A 16,795-nucleotide genomic window follows, 5' to 3' on the forward strand; every position below is an offset into this window, starting at 1 on the left:
AATGCCCAAAGCACGTTTTATACACACTTGGGTCACACACAAAAAGTAAAAGCTATAAAATCACTTCACTTTGAGTTTTCTAATTGTACTATGATATAACACAAAGTGAAGGGTGGAGCCAGGAGACTGATGGATTCAAAAACAATACCTAAACAACTTAGTGTTGTCGTAAGTCTTAAAATGCCCCATCTTTTCTAGAATTATATTTGAGCGTGTGCATTCATGTTCCTTGCTCCTCTTGTGGTGCTGTCAAATTAAGAGAGTAATTCTATGACACAAAATTCAGGTGTTATCCTTTGCTGTAAGATAAAACCCAGTAGCAATAAAGTATTAAATAAATTGAATTTAACGAGTGTTTTTTTTTCTTTCAAAAAATGATGGGAGATAAATGAGGGACTATAAATACTTTCTCTTTTATGATGACTGAAAAACTGGTTAAAAACAAGCGAATACAAATGTAATATATTAGAATATAATGTATGATTATTGATTTGTATTTTTTTTATGGCAAGTTCTGTCTGTCTAGACTAGCAGGAAAAAATATAGCGTTTTTGTTCATTTATTTGGTATACTTTTCTTGCTCAAAATTTTGAGGTTACCATTTTTTGTTATGAGATTATTTCCCCCCCCATTCTTCCCCTTGAAGCTTAGTTGTGCCGCTCTAGTGTCGCATATTACTAGATTTACATCTTTAAAAGTTCCTCTTTAGTCTTGTTAAAAGTCAAATACACATTACGTCTTTCGCACAAGTCCCATTCTGGACAGTCTGTCTCCATCGTTGTCCGAAAGCGAAAGTGACGCTATCGCTTTAAGAAACTCGCGGTTGACGCTGCACGTGGTCGGACCAACATGGCGACGCCCTGTTCAGCTTAGGTGGAAGTGAAATCGACGTTAAACAGACGTCTGGAGGTAAGACGCGTGGAAAACATCCACTGAATATTATTGGGAGTAAGTCACTGTTGTCGTTGATGCCGTTGAACATGAGCTGGGAAGTTGTGAATGTACAGAAATGCTCTCCTCTGAACAATATGTAACTCCTGTATTTACAATCTAATTCAAGTGATGAAGATGCATTTAAGAGCCTCGGACAACCAACACTCCTATTAGAAATCCTTGTATTAACATTGGGGAACTGTGAAAAACTAAAAAGTTACTGTTACATTGAAGTTGGTATGATTAATATCATCTACTAAAACTGATAAGCAGACTGTTTACAATGTTTTTAACGTGCATGTAAGTGCCTTGTGATTGTGTTATGACAGCCAAAAGAGTGATGGCGGATCTGAGTGGTGTTGCAGCATCAGAGGCTACATCCTCAAAGGAGGAGAAACCTGGCGATGATCTCACTCAACTCTCCAAAACTGACGCCCCCAAGCCTGATCCTCCAGCTGAAGGCAGCGAGGCCACCTCCGACACCAACATGTACCGTTACATCAAAGTAGACCTCTTCACCTCAGAGATCTACAAAGTGGAGATCAGGAACCTGCCCAAGTTCGTCGGATTCAACGACCTGAAGAAGTTCCTGGCCAAGCACGGCCTGAACCCGCACAAGATCAAGCTCTTTGGCAAGCAGACGTTCGCCTTCGTTACTTTTAAGAACGAGGAGGAGCGCGACAAGGCCATGAAGATGGTGCACGGCATGCAGTGGAAGGGCCAGGTCCTGAGCGTCAGGCTGGCCAAACCCAAAGCGGACCCCATCCTGAGGAAAAGGAAGCAAGGGGAGGAAGAGGGGCAGCCGGCGTCCAAGAGAAGCGAGAGGGGTGATGAGGAGGAAGAGGAGCCGCTCAGCGTTCAGATAGCCAACGCCGTGACTCCTCTGTGGAAAGTGTCTTACGAGGAGCAGCTGAAGATCAAGGAGCAGGAGGTGGTGGAGATTCTGCAGAGACTGGCCAAGTAGGTGGCCCCATTCATCTGGATCCATATCAGACGAATTGTTTATTACTGACTTTTGCGTTCGTGCCTTGTACGATTCATTGCGACTGACCCATCATGTTTTGATCTTCAGGGAGATAGGCAGCACCAACAAGGCCATGTTGCCGTGGCTCTTTTCGCAGAAAGGAAAATTCAACAAAATGTGTTGCCCTCTCGAAGCAATTCGACCTTCTCCAACGCAGGTATTTAACCCACATTCCAATATTTAACTATTTAAAAAACTGTGCAGGAATGGCTTGTTAGTGCCAGGAAGTAGCCTCATCTCGTAAACATTGGACTGCAGGTCCTCTTTGCAAAAGAGGACCTGCACTTCCTTCAGGGCTTTTAGAAATGAAGTGTTGATGTTGAAATGTCTAAACCAATAAGTGTTCTCATTCAAAGAGTCTTGTTTAATATGTCAACGTTTCTGCTCGTGTTTCTGGGTCTCGGTTAGACGGAGTACAGGAACAAGTGTGAGTTCCTCATCTCAACGGGGGCGGACGGGGAGGATAAGACCATCGGCTTCCGCCTGGGGAAGTACAAAGGAGGCTCGTGCGCCGTGGTGGGACCGGCGGAGACCTGCCACGTGTCCACCGAGACCAAGAGGGTGGTCCACGAGTTCCAGAAGTTTATCAGGTGCTTCCACTGAATACTACCAAGGATGCTATCTTTTCAAATTTTCCAAAAAAAGGATTGTTGGAGTTCTTATTCCAAGCTTGGAAAATGTCAGTAGCTTCTCGTTTCATGTATTTTTCTCTCTAACTCTGGAAACAGGACTACCAAGTACTCTGTGTACAGTCCTGAGACGTACGAAGGCCACTGGAAGCAGCTTACCATACGCACTACGAGGACCAAGCAAGCCATGGCGATCATCTTCTTCAACCCGCAGGTGAGGACATATCGTCAGTTTAGCTGCACGTCATTTACTGTTGATTTCTTCCCTTGTGAAGCCCGTTCTATATTCTCACAGAAACTTGAAGAGGAGGAGCTCAGCGCCCTGAAGAACTCCATGAAGACGTATTTTCTCGAAGGAGAGGGTAAAGAGAGCGGCATTACCTCCCTGCACTTTGTCCGAGAGGGTCAAAGGTGAGGAAGATGAACTTGAATCAGTCCCCCAGAGTGATCTGGATAGCAGAGTTAATCACACATTTTCGGCTTTGTTTGAAGGACGTCTCCCAACCTAGAGGACCTGCCCTGCGAGCTTGTGGCCGGAGAGAGCTGCATTCATGAGGAGCTGCTCGGCCTGAAGTTCAGGATATCCCCGCATTCCTTCTTTCAGGCAAGCAGGAGATTCATGGCCACTTGTTAACAGAATCTCCCTAGAAATAAAGTCAAATTTATCTTGAAAAAACCTCATTTAGGTTAGTGTTGTGGAATATATCAATGACAAATACAGTGGTGGCCATGTTTATGGTCATACATGGTAAATGTGTGTTAAAGGCCTTAAATCCCCAGAACAAGAACCAAACATGGAGAAGCAGCGTTGGGTTTTTATGCTCCTCTAATCTGGAACAAACTTCCAGAAAACTGCAAAACTACTGAAACAGAGTTTCTTTAAATCAAGGCTAAAACCTCCACTTTTTTTTAGAGCTCCCTTTGATTCATAATGACTGGAACACTGATCCAATATATTTGATGGATATATTTTGATGATGGCATTTGGCAAAATGTACTGTATTGTGTTTTCATGGTGTAAAACACTTTGATATGCCTTGTTGCTGAGATGTGCTATGCAAATAAACTTGACTTAAAATAATTGATTTTACTGCAGTAGCACATCAGAGATTTTTTTTTTAAATTCTCCAAGCAAGTCCACCGCATCACAGATCCCCCACTGTTTGCAAAATGTGTCTTTTCCCAGATATTGTGTCTTTTTTTGTTTTACACAGGTATTCCTAGAGCCTGATGTTGTTTTGCTCAGTCTCATTCTAGATCCAACGCGTTTATGTTTGTGGTGGTAGAATTGGAATCATTCTCGTACTTAACAGACGTGCACAAGGCGATTGTACACATATTCATTCTTTTTGAGTAATTGTACGTAAATGATGAGTGTAGTGTGTTTGTTTCCAGGTGAACACAGGAGCTGCCGAGGTGCTGTACTCGGCCGTGGGGGAATGGGCTCAGCTCGACCAAGACAGCACGGTGCTGGACGTTTGCTGCGGGACGGGAACCATCGGCCTCTCACTCGCTAAAGTGATTTTTGTGGTTTTTTTTTACGTCATGAAAACAATCACGCAGGCAGTATTCACATCTTCAGGATAAACTGCATTGTTCCTTAAATATCTAAAGTTTGTCCAGGCTATATTGAACACGTCCTATTGTTGCGGAAGACATCAACAGCTCCATGTTGGAGAAAGTTCATGGAGTTTCCAACCTTTTTGTTTTCTAGAGAGTTAAAAAGGTGATCGGCATCGAGCTCTGTCAGGAAGCGGTGGAGGACGCCAAAATGAACGCCAAGCTTAACGGTACGGCAGCGGTTTCCTCACGTGGGCGCGAGCGTGAAGTCACGTTTTTTTTCTTTTTTTCTCTTTGCGTGCGAAGATCTCAGCAATGTCGAGTTTCACTGCGGAAAAGCCGAGGACGTGTTCCCCAACATCCTGAACGCTCTGGTGTCCCCCAACGTCACGGCCATCGTGGATCCACCGAGGGCGGGCCTGCGTGAGTAGATATCCCGGAGAAATGCGAGATGCGGTTGTTTTAAAAAAGCGGCAATGAGAGTTTTTTTAAATTATTTTTTAAATTTATTAACCAGACACCAAGGTCGTCCTCGCCATCAGGAGAGCGGAACACCTGAAGAGGCTGGTTTACGTGGCGTGCAATGCCAAGGCGGCCATGACCAACTTTATCGAGTGAGGACTTTTAGCTTGTTTCACCCGTGGGAAAAATTCTCCTCCATTTTAAATAGAAGCCTCACGGGGTTTTCTGAAGTGTTTAAAATAACATACCCAAATCAAATCAGCAATTACAAACTATTTCAAAAATTTAAATTAAAGCTAACACTTGGGAGACTCCGTCAGAAGTGTAATTACAGCAGCTGCTTTAGTTTCAGAAAACATTAAGACGCAACATAAAAAAAATTGGGATTTTTTTGTGCCTTGCCAGCATTTTTCCTTTTCATTATAGAGCATATGAACGTTTTAGAAACATCATATGGATACAAACTTTTAGAAACCATAGATGCAGCCTTGGTAAAATTAAGCAAATTTAAAGGTTTTAGTAAAAAAAATCTACAAAACTGGGGATTTACTGTTTTTACTTACTAAATTTAAACTTATTTTTGCATGTCTAAAATTGTTTTTGTTTTTTTATTCAATTTTGATAAAATATACTGCTATATTTCACTCCAATTGAAATGTATTTTTTAAATCTAGTGTAAAAGAAAATGTAATCACATTTTACAGAAAAAAAATATTTAAACGACAAACATATATTCTTTTTGGCACTACCAGAGCTCCCTAAAGTGTCTTTTTGATGAAGGTTCCTGGTCGCGGACATCAGTCCCACTGCCCATGGGCTTCTAGCCAACAGTTTGACATTTCCATGGATACCAAATGTATCTTCTGTTTAACAGGTTGAAATCTGCACCTGGTATTGGATGTAGTGGGATTTTCTTGGGTCACTTTGGTTAAACCTCGGCATTTCTACCCAGCCCACATCTGGATGGTGCTGAAACTATCGTTATAAAAGGAAAGCGCATGTTTTCTCAAATTAACGGTCAATGTTTTTGTCGTCCTCAGCTTGTGCAGAGCTCCCTCCAACAGAGTTCACGGCGCCCCGTTCCGTCCGGTGCGAGCGATGGCCGTGGATCTGTTTCCGCAGACCAAGCATGTGGAGATACTTCTACTGTTTGAAAGAGTGGACTACAAGTCCCAGCAGACTTAGCATCGACTGGAAACAGATCAGCAGTTACTTTAGTGCTTTCTATTCTCTAAATGTATGCACACTTAACTAGCTTAGTAATTTTTTTCCCTCTTTTTTGGTAACCAAACAAAGTCTTGAAATATTTTGGTTTGATACGCAGCATTTCTGGTGCAGAAGAACTCGCACAAACTGTGTATATGAAGAATAAAGACAGTTCTCTACCTCTCTGTGTGGCTGAATAAACCAAAGCACCTCTAGATGTCAGTAAAGACATTTTTATTTTGCATAACAAACATCACTGAAGTCAAGAGTTCAGGTTGCAACACAGTTTCTAGGCAGCAACGTTTTCAAACATTTTATTGATGCAACGCCACATAAAACCAGAATATTATTTCTCTCCTTACATCATGACTTGGTGAGTCAAGACACGTACAGATGAGGGGAGGGGGGAGACAAAAAAAACACATTCTTGAAGCAATCTACACAATCACAAGAGCATTGCTTAAACATATGCCTCCTAAAATTGTTTTTTGTAGAAAAAGCACAGCAGTTTGTATTTGTTTTTGCTCCAGCTAGTGCCACAGTTAAAACTTTTTTTTTTCCTGCAACATGTAGATTTCTAGAAAATGCATAAGACTGGATGTAAGCTTTGGTATACACTGTTCCTCCCAACTTAAACAAGGCTGCCTTCAGAGTTTATTTTTACTATATATTTATAGCTAGCATGATCTACTGTAAGGATGATGGCAAACGTACAAAGTACACACCAATTAAGACAACTCTGAAAGCGCGTCTCCACTTAAAACGTACCAAATGCCTAAGGAGTAAATGCTTTATCAAGTAAATGGGGGTTGGTCTTTCCACTTCCTGTTGAAGGGCGTTTTAGGTCCGACCTCTTTAGAGTCTGAGCCCTTCATGAAATGAATTAACTAAGGCAACGTGTAGCTGACTTTGTTTTTTAAAATGGACAACAAAAAAAAAGTCTGAAATTAGCAGTAGTGTAGATTAAAAAAAGCTAGTTGTTAAAGAAATGTCAAAGCTAGCGGTACCTCCAACCCTGGGTCGGGTTTACTGCGACTGTAACTGTGTCCTACTCAAAACAATCACGTCCCCACAAACGGTTATTCTCCGAACAACAGCGCGACGAGCGAAAAGTAAAATCCAACCAGACACGAGTGCATGGTGACGGTTTTTTTTCCAAACGGCCACTTCATGACGCAAGTCATGCAAACAAACACGACGACTTTTCAGATTGATTAACAAAAGTGGTACACCTTTTTTTTTTTTAATTATTATTCCTCTATCCTTTAAATATCCAATAAACAAACTGATTTTTTTCCAATTAATTGACTAGTATAAATACAAGCATTAGTAGTCCCTTTTGAAAACTTCAAGCACTAAAAAGAAACAAACAAACAAAAAAAAACAAACAAGTGCGAGTACTAAAAGATTGACTTTTAAAAATAACACATTGACAATAAAACCAACGTTAGGATTGGCTTGTTTTTTTTTTTGTAACAGTTAAAAGCATGCATTTCTGTTCCGATGTCATTCATATTCTTGTTGTTTAGGACGCATCTAGAGAGGTAGACAGTTTCCCCCCCCCCCAAATCTCTGGGCCCCCATAAGTGCATTCAGTCCTAACCCTCACACTCTTACTTGCTCAACCTTTCAGGCGGAGCCGTGGGAAGCGAGCGGCGGCGGCGGCGGCTCCGCTGGTCTGATCAGTGTGACGCTACGCTCCTCGCCGGATGTCAAGTGATGCGTTCTGTCGTGGACGCCATGATGCGGAGTGATGTTTGACAGTGGCTGGGGTTTCAGTGCTGTGGTTCGTCAGTGATTCCGAGACTTAAACGTCGACAGTGCAGAGGGGCTCGCTGCCCGGCTGGGCCGACTCCATTATGGTCATCTTGGGCTTCTTCCTGGTTTCCTCCTGATGTGGAAAGAAGAGCAAGCGACCACAACAGATGACTGACGCATTTAGAATGGGACTAACGTACTCGGCTATAGAATCACAGCTACATGCCTTCAAATAGAGGGGTTGGGGCTGAAACAATTAATCGTGACAAATCGATTATTCAAATGATAGAATTTGGTAACCGATTAATCGTTAACTGGCATATACAGACTCAACAAAGGCCATTTGTGGAAAAAAAGTATATACATCTTGCATTTACGGGAAAAGTAAGTTTTTTGTCTTAAAATATGTTTTACCAAGAATTCCACTTACGGCACAGTTTTAGCTTAACCTTGTTCAAATTCACTAAAAGAATGATGTTATTGCATTTAAGGGAAGGAAATATTTTTGTTTAATAAAGGAGTTTGTTTATTTTCATTAGTTTAAAGCGTTTCTAATATTACATTAAAAAGCTTAAGTGGTGAAATAAAAGATCTGACTATTTATTTAAAAATCTAATTAATCCATTAGTCGTCAACTTAATTGATAGAATAACACATTATTAGAATAATAACTACCCTTGGTAGAAATGGGGAATAGTGCATATTGTACACTGCGAGGAGAGAATAAAATTTATTCTGATAGGAATTAGTAATTCTGTCATTAACTATGAGAATATTGGCCAAGTACATTCGATTAGAACGTCTTTTTGTTTTGTTTATAGAGAAATTGTGCTTTTGAAGCTCAGAAAGGAAGCAGGCTTTGATTCATGGTCAAAATAATTGATAATAAAAAAAAGGTATTTTTGACTCCTGTGCTACCAAGTTTCTGCAGCTCGTGTTTCTACATCCAGTTATGAACATGAGAAGCTGTTCTAGAAAATATGGCCATGTTGGACAAAAAGGGTGTGTGTGTGTTCAGACTGCCTTCCTGTTGAGTCTGAGACTCAGGATCTAACAAAGCTGCGATTATTTTCTTCTGCTCCGCACAGAGAAATACAGATCAGAAGAACTAAACACCAAACGTGTAGCAACACACCAGACGTCACAGACTCTCACCCTCTGAGCTGCCAGTTTCGTCATTTCCTCCTGCAGTTTGTTCAAGATGTGAAGGTTTGGCTTGTTCTTTTTGGCGTACTGCTGCAGCTCTATCACGCTCTTGTCTGAACTCTCCTGAGAAAAGATTTTGTGCACAGAGCTTTACATGCATTCAGCTCTCCAACCCGTGGAAAAAGTGGCAGAAACAGTGCGAGACGCTGCGGATCTTCACCTTTTTGACCATCTTGTTGCTTTCTCTGCCGTACATGCGCAGCAGCGAGCCCCAGTTCTTGACATGGGGGTGAAGCATCTGGAGGATCTTCTGGGACGCCAGCTGTTTGCCGACCCTCTTGTTTTTGCCTGGTTGGGACAGAAAACCAAGGAACAGAACTATTCTGAAAACTCTGCGTGCGTGGTTCCGTGAGGTAAGGAAGGAAAAAGTCGTAAATTGACGAGACTTAGAATTTGGTTCTACTTACACCAGCCTCGCACCGTGTGTTTCCCACACGTCATAACATATTCACTCTTCTGGTTCTTTCCCGGGATCACCTCAAATTTAATGCTGGTGTCCCCCATTCCATGGTTTCTGAGACAAGAAAACAACAACAACAAAAACCCCAACATTTATCTAGGTCATTTTTAATCTTGCCACACACAAGTCAAAAAAAAAAAACAAGCAACAAAAAAAAAAGCTGAAAAAACGTAACAAAAAAGCAACAAAGAGATCACTCTAGTACAGAAATAGGTAAATAATTACATTTCTGTAATTATTGGCAAAAACACAAAAGTGTAGACCGAAAAAAGGATCACTTTCAATACCTTCACCTTTTATTAATACATGCAGCATCATCAGAATCAAAACAGCCGGATCTTTCCAGTACAATTTTTGAAAACGTCTCCAAGGAATTCCAACCAAGTCTAAGCAACATAATTAAACCTTATTGCAGTTGTTTAACAATTATTTTTAATATTTGTCCTGACCTTTATTAAAAAAAAAAAAAAAAACCCAAACAAACAGAAAACCTCTCTTACGTCTTAAGTCCCCCCCCCCCCCAACTTCAAACCCTTCCTGCATGGACCTTGGAAGGAGTTTATTCACCTTGGAAGGAGTTTATTCACCTTGGAAGGAGTTTATTCACCTTGGAAGGAGTTTATTCTAGGCTTTATCGGTGCTATTCTGAGCTCTACTGAATCATAGCATTTTAAAGTACGCAATGTAAGAAATATTTCATTAGTTGGATGGAAATCGGATGCAGTTACATATCGTCACCTTCCTAAACATCTTTTAGAAAGAAAGAGGTGGTGATTTTATTATTTGTTTTGCAAAATTCACTTTTGTCAATAAAGACTTAGTCCATTATTTTTGGAAGAAAGTGATATGAAACCCGTCAGTCCCACTAGAATCCTGTTGGTGTTGCAGAAAAAGGTCCTAATTAAGGACCAGAACTCTTTTTAGCCGCTAGCCATATAGCTGTTGTGTGACAGTAACAGACAGTAAACTGTTTTCCTCCCGGTAACCCGGAAAAGAACAAACTAAAAAAAACAATCAAATTTACCTTTTAAGGCACTCATGAAGAATCTGATATGGCGAAAGTAGACCTGCTTTGTTGGTCAGCTCGTACACTCGCGAGTCTTCTATACTGATATGATTAAAATACTGCAGGACAAAAACAGCAGAGGAGAGAGAGTTATTTCCGTGGTAACGATTCAAAGGTTCCTAAAGTCGGCGCGGCGTACCTCCAGCTCGTCGCCCTCGACGGGTTTCTCCTCCGAGGTCTGCTTCACAAAGTCGGGGATGAGGATTTCCAGTGTGGCTCGGGCTGAGGAGAGTTACAAGCGAGTTCGGTTCTGTTACATGTTAGCTAGCAGAAGCGCCTGGGAATCTCGTTGGCACGCTGCCATTTTATCTCGCTCCACCGCGCATGTTAATATGCAAACGCATGGAAATGAAAAAAAATTAAAAACAATTAAGCAGGGTTCCATCACAGTTTCTTTAAAAAAAAAAAAAAATTTGTCCAGGTTCACATTTCTATTTTGTTTCCTGGCATCTTTTGAACTTGTCTGTCGAATAAGGATTACAAGCTAGACTTAATACATTTTTGAACAAAAAAAAAAAAAAAAGGAAGAAGGAGCAGATGACACGTTGTTATTAATTTCCCCTGATTTCATTTGAAGACCAGTTCATCGTACAAAATTTGTCCAAAATTATGAAATGTCCCTTTTTATGATTCTTCTATGTACATGCACTGAGTACGGATAAACTGTTACAAAATAAAACATTCAAAATATTGTTTAAATATAAAAGTATTTGTATTTAAGGCTGGGTGTTTATTGTATTCCTTACCGAGATAAATTTCTTATCACAATAAGATTTTGATTCATTACTGTCACAATAAATTCCAATTAATAATATTTGAAACTGTCCGTGTCGTCAGATTACGGTATGTTGCCCATTTTTCTCCGCTGCCCGTTCAATGTAGTTGTGTCAATAAACATCAATTCCAAAATATGACAAAATGCAGTTACTGTGTGCATTTTAGCAATACATATTATAGTTTTCTTATGTGACTGGCATCTAGCAGCAGATCCATAGAAAATGTGCAACAGCTGCAAATGAAAATGTGAAATTACCAGCTTTGTTTTTGGCAAGTTTTTTACTGCTCGCAGTTCCTGTGCCGTAAGTGACTCCGTCTATAATGACTGAAGCACCAAAGGGTTCACTTGAGTTCTCTGTAGGGAACAAAAACAGTCTGCTGTGAGTATTCACACAAGTTATATAGAACAACATCACAAAACTAAAAACTGAACTACTAGTTTATTTGCAAAGCATTTTAAGGCAACGGCAGCTGAAACAAAGTGCTGTAAAATCATTCAAAACATGGAAAGGACCAAAAAAAAAAAAAAAAAAAAAGAATAGAGGCAATAAAACAGAACTAAATACTTCTGTGGTGACAAGGTAATACATTTTCAGTTTGGGTATTTAGATTAGTCAAATAAATTGAGGAGACATGTTAGTGTTAGCATTAGCCCACATGCAAACATAGAAAAGGTGCACATTGGATGCAGCTAAAAGGCTCATATTACAGGTTACTGAACCACAAAACAACAATCGTCCACTTCCTCCAGTAACTTCAGTCACTTCAAAACAACTTACCACAATCAAAAAAGTTGTAAACAGGCCGAACCTTCAGGACCCGCTGCATGTATTCATGCAAGATGCAAACTTCAGACTTCCCATTAGGATTGATGACAAACTCTGGAAGAAAAAAAGAAGTATATTTTCAAGGATAACTTCCCGACTGTGACAGAACCTCCAGGCCCGCGTCGCCGCACTCGTTACCCTTCTTAGTGGGAGCGTCCTGGACCGACAGGGTGATGAGCTTCTGGTTGGCGGGAAGGATCGGCCTCTCCGACTCCGCCTGCTTCCTCTTCATGTCTCTGTTGAACTGCCGCCGCTCGGCCCAGGTGCGGAACTTCTTGACGGTGACTTGTTCGAAGTCGAAGCATTTTTCCAGGTACAGACGGAATTCTTCAAGTTCTGTGAGGGATTTTTTTTATTTTATTTTTTTTAGGAGATATCCTGTTTCATATCGAAAACGGAGACCCAACGTAACCCGTCCGCTCAACGTCAAAACTCCTTACCTACGGATTCGTCCTTGCACACCTCCACCTTGGCCTTGACCTGCCCTAAGGCGCCTTGAGCCGTGTCGTACGCATGCCCCTCTTTGCTCTGTGTGCCGCTCTCGTCCACGCTCTCTCTGACTTGGCCGCTTTCGCCGACGGTGGACGAAGGGTGTTCCTCCTGGTCCTCCGCCGACTTGTCCTCCTTCTCCATGTCGCTAGCCTTCGCAGCAGCCTCGTTAGAGCTTACCTCCCCGTTGAGCTCCCTCTCCTCCTGGTCCTTCATTTTCTTGTAGTGTAAGCAGGGGATGCTGCTAGTCGGCGGGTCGTGTTTCTGAACGAGAAGCCACGAGAGTTCAGAAACGCTTCTTCGACAAACCCGGATTACGTCTCAGATTTGTAAATTAAATCTTCCAACCGAGAAGATCGCCTACGACATGCGTACTGGCTGTGTTTCTGTTGACCGTAAAAAAAATTGCGCAAATTGAAGTTACCAAAATAAATCTGCTCGATGGAAACACGGGAAATTTCGAGAGCGTTTCTCAGTAAAAGGTTTTTCTGTGCTAGGATGGGGTAGCGCTTCTTTTCTAGCTCTATCAGTTTTCAATCTGATTCAACTTCCAAATTGAGACTCACAATTTAGAAAGTCTTTGTTTTCACAGAATGTTCTACCCGTTAAAGGTTGGACGTGCTGGGACACACTGCCTGTCGCCAACAGAGAGAGCTCCTCCAATCAGCTGAAAGGATGGCTGGTTGGTACCTTTGAGAAATTCAGCGTTTAATTTCAGAAGCAGACATAGTTTTGTAAACTTTTTCCCTTACAGTTCTTTTTTTTTTTTTCCAACGGATGGAAATGAGTATTTCTCTAAATCCGGTATATTTTCGGCAACATTGTACGTTCTTTATGTGCCGTCTCATTTAAATCAATCGATCACTACTTACGAAGAAGACTACAGTAAAGTAGATAGAGGATGACGACGGTGTGGCATGTTTTTTAATTAGTTACTGTGTGAGCAAACTTATCCATGAGTGATTTTAATTGTGTTTCTTTTTACTGTAAATATGGCAAATTGTGTGTTTTTTGTCTTCAAAATTAGCGGAATATCAACAAATTTTGCACTCATTTGCAATGGAAACGCAGCTATTGTTAAGACATGAGCCTTTGCTGCAGCTCACCCTGATGCTGCCCGTTCCCAGGAAGTAGGGCCTGGACCAGGTGACCACTCGGGTCTCTCTGTGCAGGTAGACTGGAATGCCTGAATTATGGAATGTCATGATCCAACCGTCGGGAAGAGGCTCGGTTGGTGGACGGCCTCGACCTGTCACACGAAAAATTAACAAAGAAAAAAACCCAAAACATTAATATACGGTTAATTAATGCTGCCGTGTATAAGCAGATCACGAGCTGAAGACACTTGAAAGAAGTTAAACTTGTAGAAAGATCAGTTACAGAAAATTTGGTTACTATTATGCAATACTTTGCTACTGTGTGTAATACTTTTTATTTGTAGGATCGATACCTGCATGTATGCGATTTTAATTATGCATACGTCATAGAAATCATTATACATTTCCACAGCAACCATTTTCTTGACAACCAGTTCCAAAAATATAAAAAAATATATTTTTACAGCATTTATCTGCACACCATCTGATGAACTGTGACCTGAGCCTTCAGAGACACATAATAAAATAGTTACAAAGTCGGCTTTCTGTCACCTGAAGAACATTTTGAAAATTACAGGATTGTCACAATAAGAAATTTTTCTGGACAATAAATTGTACTAGATGTTATTGCGATGATAACGCTGTTGTTTTGAGACCATTTTTAGGTAATACACTTCGATTTCAATGAACACTTAACATTGGAAATGGAAGACATTTTCTATATCAAAAATAAAGAAACAATACAACAGAAACAACAAATAAAACAAATCACAAAGACTCTGGAAACAAAATGATCCTTCCAAAAAAGGGACCAGTTGAGATCAAAGCACCAGACAGAAGACTTTTGTCCTCCAGTTTTTGGTAGAAAGAGAGAGAGAGAGAAAAGAGAAAAATAATAAATCACGCAAATGGAAATTCTTGAGTTAATTTAAATTTTTCATGCAATTAACTGATTTATTGCGACAGGTCCAGGACTGATGTCCCAACAAGATCTAGAGGAACTAATTTATGCATTTATCTTCAGTCTGATTACTGCATTAGTGTCTTCACAGGTCTTACTTAATATCAGCTATATGACCGTTAAACACATCTTTAGTAGGTGTGCAAAGAAAAGGATATCTGTTACGTAAAAGACAGAAACCAGTCAGAACGAGTCCACCACTCACTTTTCAGCACGGTCTTGATTTTGGTCACCATCGGCTGCACCCCCCCTTCGCCGTCTCCGTCGAACTGGTGATCGCTGTCCCCGGCATACTTGTCCTCCGCTAAACGCATCTTTTTCGGGACTGGCATGCCCTCTTCCAGAAGAGCATCCACATCGTTGTCGAAGCCCTCCTGGAAGAGGAAGCGGTTAGGATCGGCAAACGGAAACGGCTCGGAAAGGCAGTCATGAACGCTTCATCTTGGGGAAGAACAGACCAAACCACACCAGACAGAGACTCACGAGGGTATATAAAAAAAACGATAATACCAAAGGACATTCTCTAAATTGAATGCCTTGTACAATTTTGCGAGGTGTTATTATGGTGAGAAAAATTTATCTTTTTTCCCCCCTTAACTCTACCTTGTAAAAGCGGTTGAACTCTGGACAATAAAAATGAGCTCAGACGTACCTCATAGGCGTAGGCCGACGCCTCGTCGTGCACCTCCTCCTGCTGAACTATGGCATCAGATTTAAAGCCGCCCTGCTCCCCATCGTCCCGGTCCAGGAGGTTCTCGTAGTAGTCCTCCAACTCATCCAAGACGGCAAACTCTACCTTATTCTCCAGGTCTACCTCGCTGTCCTCCGACTTCCCTCCTGCTGCGTCCCCAGCTCCACTGCTACCCTCAGCATCCTCCAGCAAGCTCGTCATGCTTTCCACTTCACCATTCAGACAAGCTAAGCCATCTTCACTTCCTGCCTCCTGGCCCTCACCTGTGTATAAAACCTTCCTGTCTTTGCCGCTGCTAACGTTACTGGTACTGCTGCTGCTGCCTTCAGAGAAGCTCACCCTGATCTTAACATTTCTGAGCTGCTTCAGGTCCGGCAAAAACTTGGTGACCTGAGGAGCGTGGCGGGCCGTTCTGGGGCACCGTGGGTTGGGACTGGCCTCACTGGAAAGGTGGCTACAGAAGACTAGAGAGCCCTCGCTCGTGCACTCCTGCGTCTTTGCTTCCCCGTCCCCCGGGGTGTATGTGTGTCCATCACCACCAGAGCTAACGTCCATTACCTCTGCGTCACTGGACGTTTGCAGGGGAGGTGGTGGAGGGGCTCTGCTCTGGTCTAGGCTAAAATCATCAGGTGGCTCCAAGGGGAGAGGGGGGAGTACGTCATCTGCATCCATTTAAAATATATATTTTTAATTTTTCTTTTTTGTGTGTGTGGTTAAGTTAAAACCTAAATCTAATGGAAGCTGACAACTATGAAGAAGATATCTTTGCAAATTTCCAATGCAGAAGATCATCCCTGTATAGGCCACGTACCAGCTGCTGAATATGCTAAGCTGACTACATTGCTCTTTTCATTAATGTAGACAGCCTTCAGAATCACTGTCTCAATTATTGGAAATCACAATGCATTCAGCTTATTTTGGAACAGAGGCACTGATCATTCTCCGCTGCGGACATCTAGGAGATAAAAGGGGGGGAAACGACCACAGAGAATAGGCATCGGATTAAAATACATTCAGGACCAACTTTGTAGTCTGTTCGCGCGGCAACTTCACAAACGGCCACCAAAATTACAAAAGTGAGCCACAGACACAAACTCGTGGAAGCCTAAAATGGAGAGCGAGCATCCCTTCAGCCTGGAGTTGCATGTTAGGCCTTATACGATGGCGATATTCTCGATGCTAAAGTGCTAACGAGCAAACACAGACGCATGAAACACTGCTTTCGAATCAGTAAACGGCTTAATAAAACGCCGAGGAAGTACTCACTGAGAGATATACGAAACGAATCTCTTCACACGGCTCCACAACCTTTTAAAATGATCTTATTTTCCAACTGCTGCCATTCGGCTCCAGCAGCAGCTCCGCCATCTTGAGCGAAAACAGATAGGGCAATCTTTACATGCCCCGCCCACTAGCGCCGGCTTTTTGATGACGGATTGGTCATCGGGCCAATCGCTGCCTTTTCCCGCTGTTACGCAGATTCAGGATCCGGCCAATGAACAGGTTCTTCATGTTAAACTGCAGACTCAAACGAATGTGGGTATCTTCAGAGCTTACAGAAGTTTTAGGTTTCACAATTGTTTATTTTGTATTATATTTAAATATTTACTCTACTGCATGGCATGATAATTTTGCTTCAACCAGGATTA

At 41.7% G+C, this 16,795-nt stretch overlaps 2 protein-coding genes across 4 annotated transcripts; one reads left to right on the plus strand and one right to left on the minus strand.

Moving 5' to 3' along the window:
- Positions 1 to 776: 776 nt before the first annotated feature.
- trmt2a (tRNA methyltransferase 2A) lies at positions 777 to 5,993 on the plus strand. 2 transcript variants are annotated; one of them, XM_028033151.1, is made up of 12 exons: positions 777 to 909; positions 1,263 to 1,893; positions 2,006 to 2,114; positions 2,366 to 2,547; positions 2,686 to 2,800; positions 2,882 to 2,997; positions 3,079 to 3,190; positions 3,982 to 4,104; positions 4,301 to 4,376; positions 4,453 to 4,569; positions 4,664 to 4,760; positions 5,649 to 5,993. In XM_028033151.1, the coding sequence occupies exons 2-12, from the start codon at positions 1,274 to 1,276 to the stop codon at positions 5,791 to 5,793; spliced, it is 1,812 nt and encodes a 603-aa protein (XP_027888952.1). In that variant the 5' UTR covers positions 777 to 909; positions 1,263 to 1,273; the 3' UTR covers positions 5,794 to 5,993. The 2 variants fall into 2 exon arrangements, with proteins under 2 accessions (XP_027888952.1, XP_027888953.1); XM_028033152.1 differs by lacking the exon at positions 777 to 909 and adding an exon at positions 930 to 948.
- A 40-nt stretch (positions 5,994 to 6,033) lies between these two features.
- On the minus strand, positions 6,034 to 16,540 carry dgcr8 (DGCR8 microprocessor complex subunit). 2 transcript variants are annotated; one of them, XM_028033140.1, is made up of 14 exons: positions 16,413 to 16,540; positions 15,108 to 16,101; positions 14,661 to 14,829; positions 13,504 to 13,646; positions 12,349 to 12,661; positions 12,047 to 12,244; positions 11,861 to 11,962; positions 11,338 to 11,436; positions 10,444 to 10,526; positions 10,263 to 10,363; positions 9,186 to 9,292; positions 8,939 to 9,066; positions 8,728 to 8,841; positions 6,034 to 7,705 (listed from the first exon to the last, which is right to left on the minus strand). In XM_028033140.1, exons 2-14 carry the CDS (start codon positions 15,816 to 15,818, stop codon positions 7,622 to 7,624), a joined length of 2,352 nt encoding a protein of 783 aa, XP_027888941.1. In that variant the 5' UTR covers positions 15,819 to 16,101; positions 16,413 to 16,540; the 3' UTR covers positions 6,034 to 7,621. The 2 variants fall into 2 exon arrangements, with proteins under 2 accessions (XP_027888941.1, XP_027888942.1); XM_028033141.1 differs by having other exon boundaries at positions 15,108 to 16,535.
- Between the last annotated feature and the right edge of the window lie 255 nt (positions 16,541 to 16,795).

The sequence above is a fragment of the Xiphophorus couchianus genome, chromosome 12, assembly GCF_001444195.1.
Source record: "Xiphophorus couchianus chromosome 12, X_couchianus-1.0, whole genome shotgun sequence".
In the NCBI taxonomy this organism is placed as follows: Eukaryota; Metazoa; Chordata; class Actinopteri; order Cyprinodontiformes; family Poeciliidae; genus Xiphophorus; species Xiphophorus couchianus.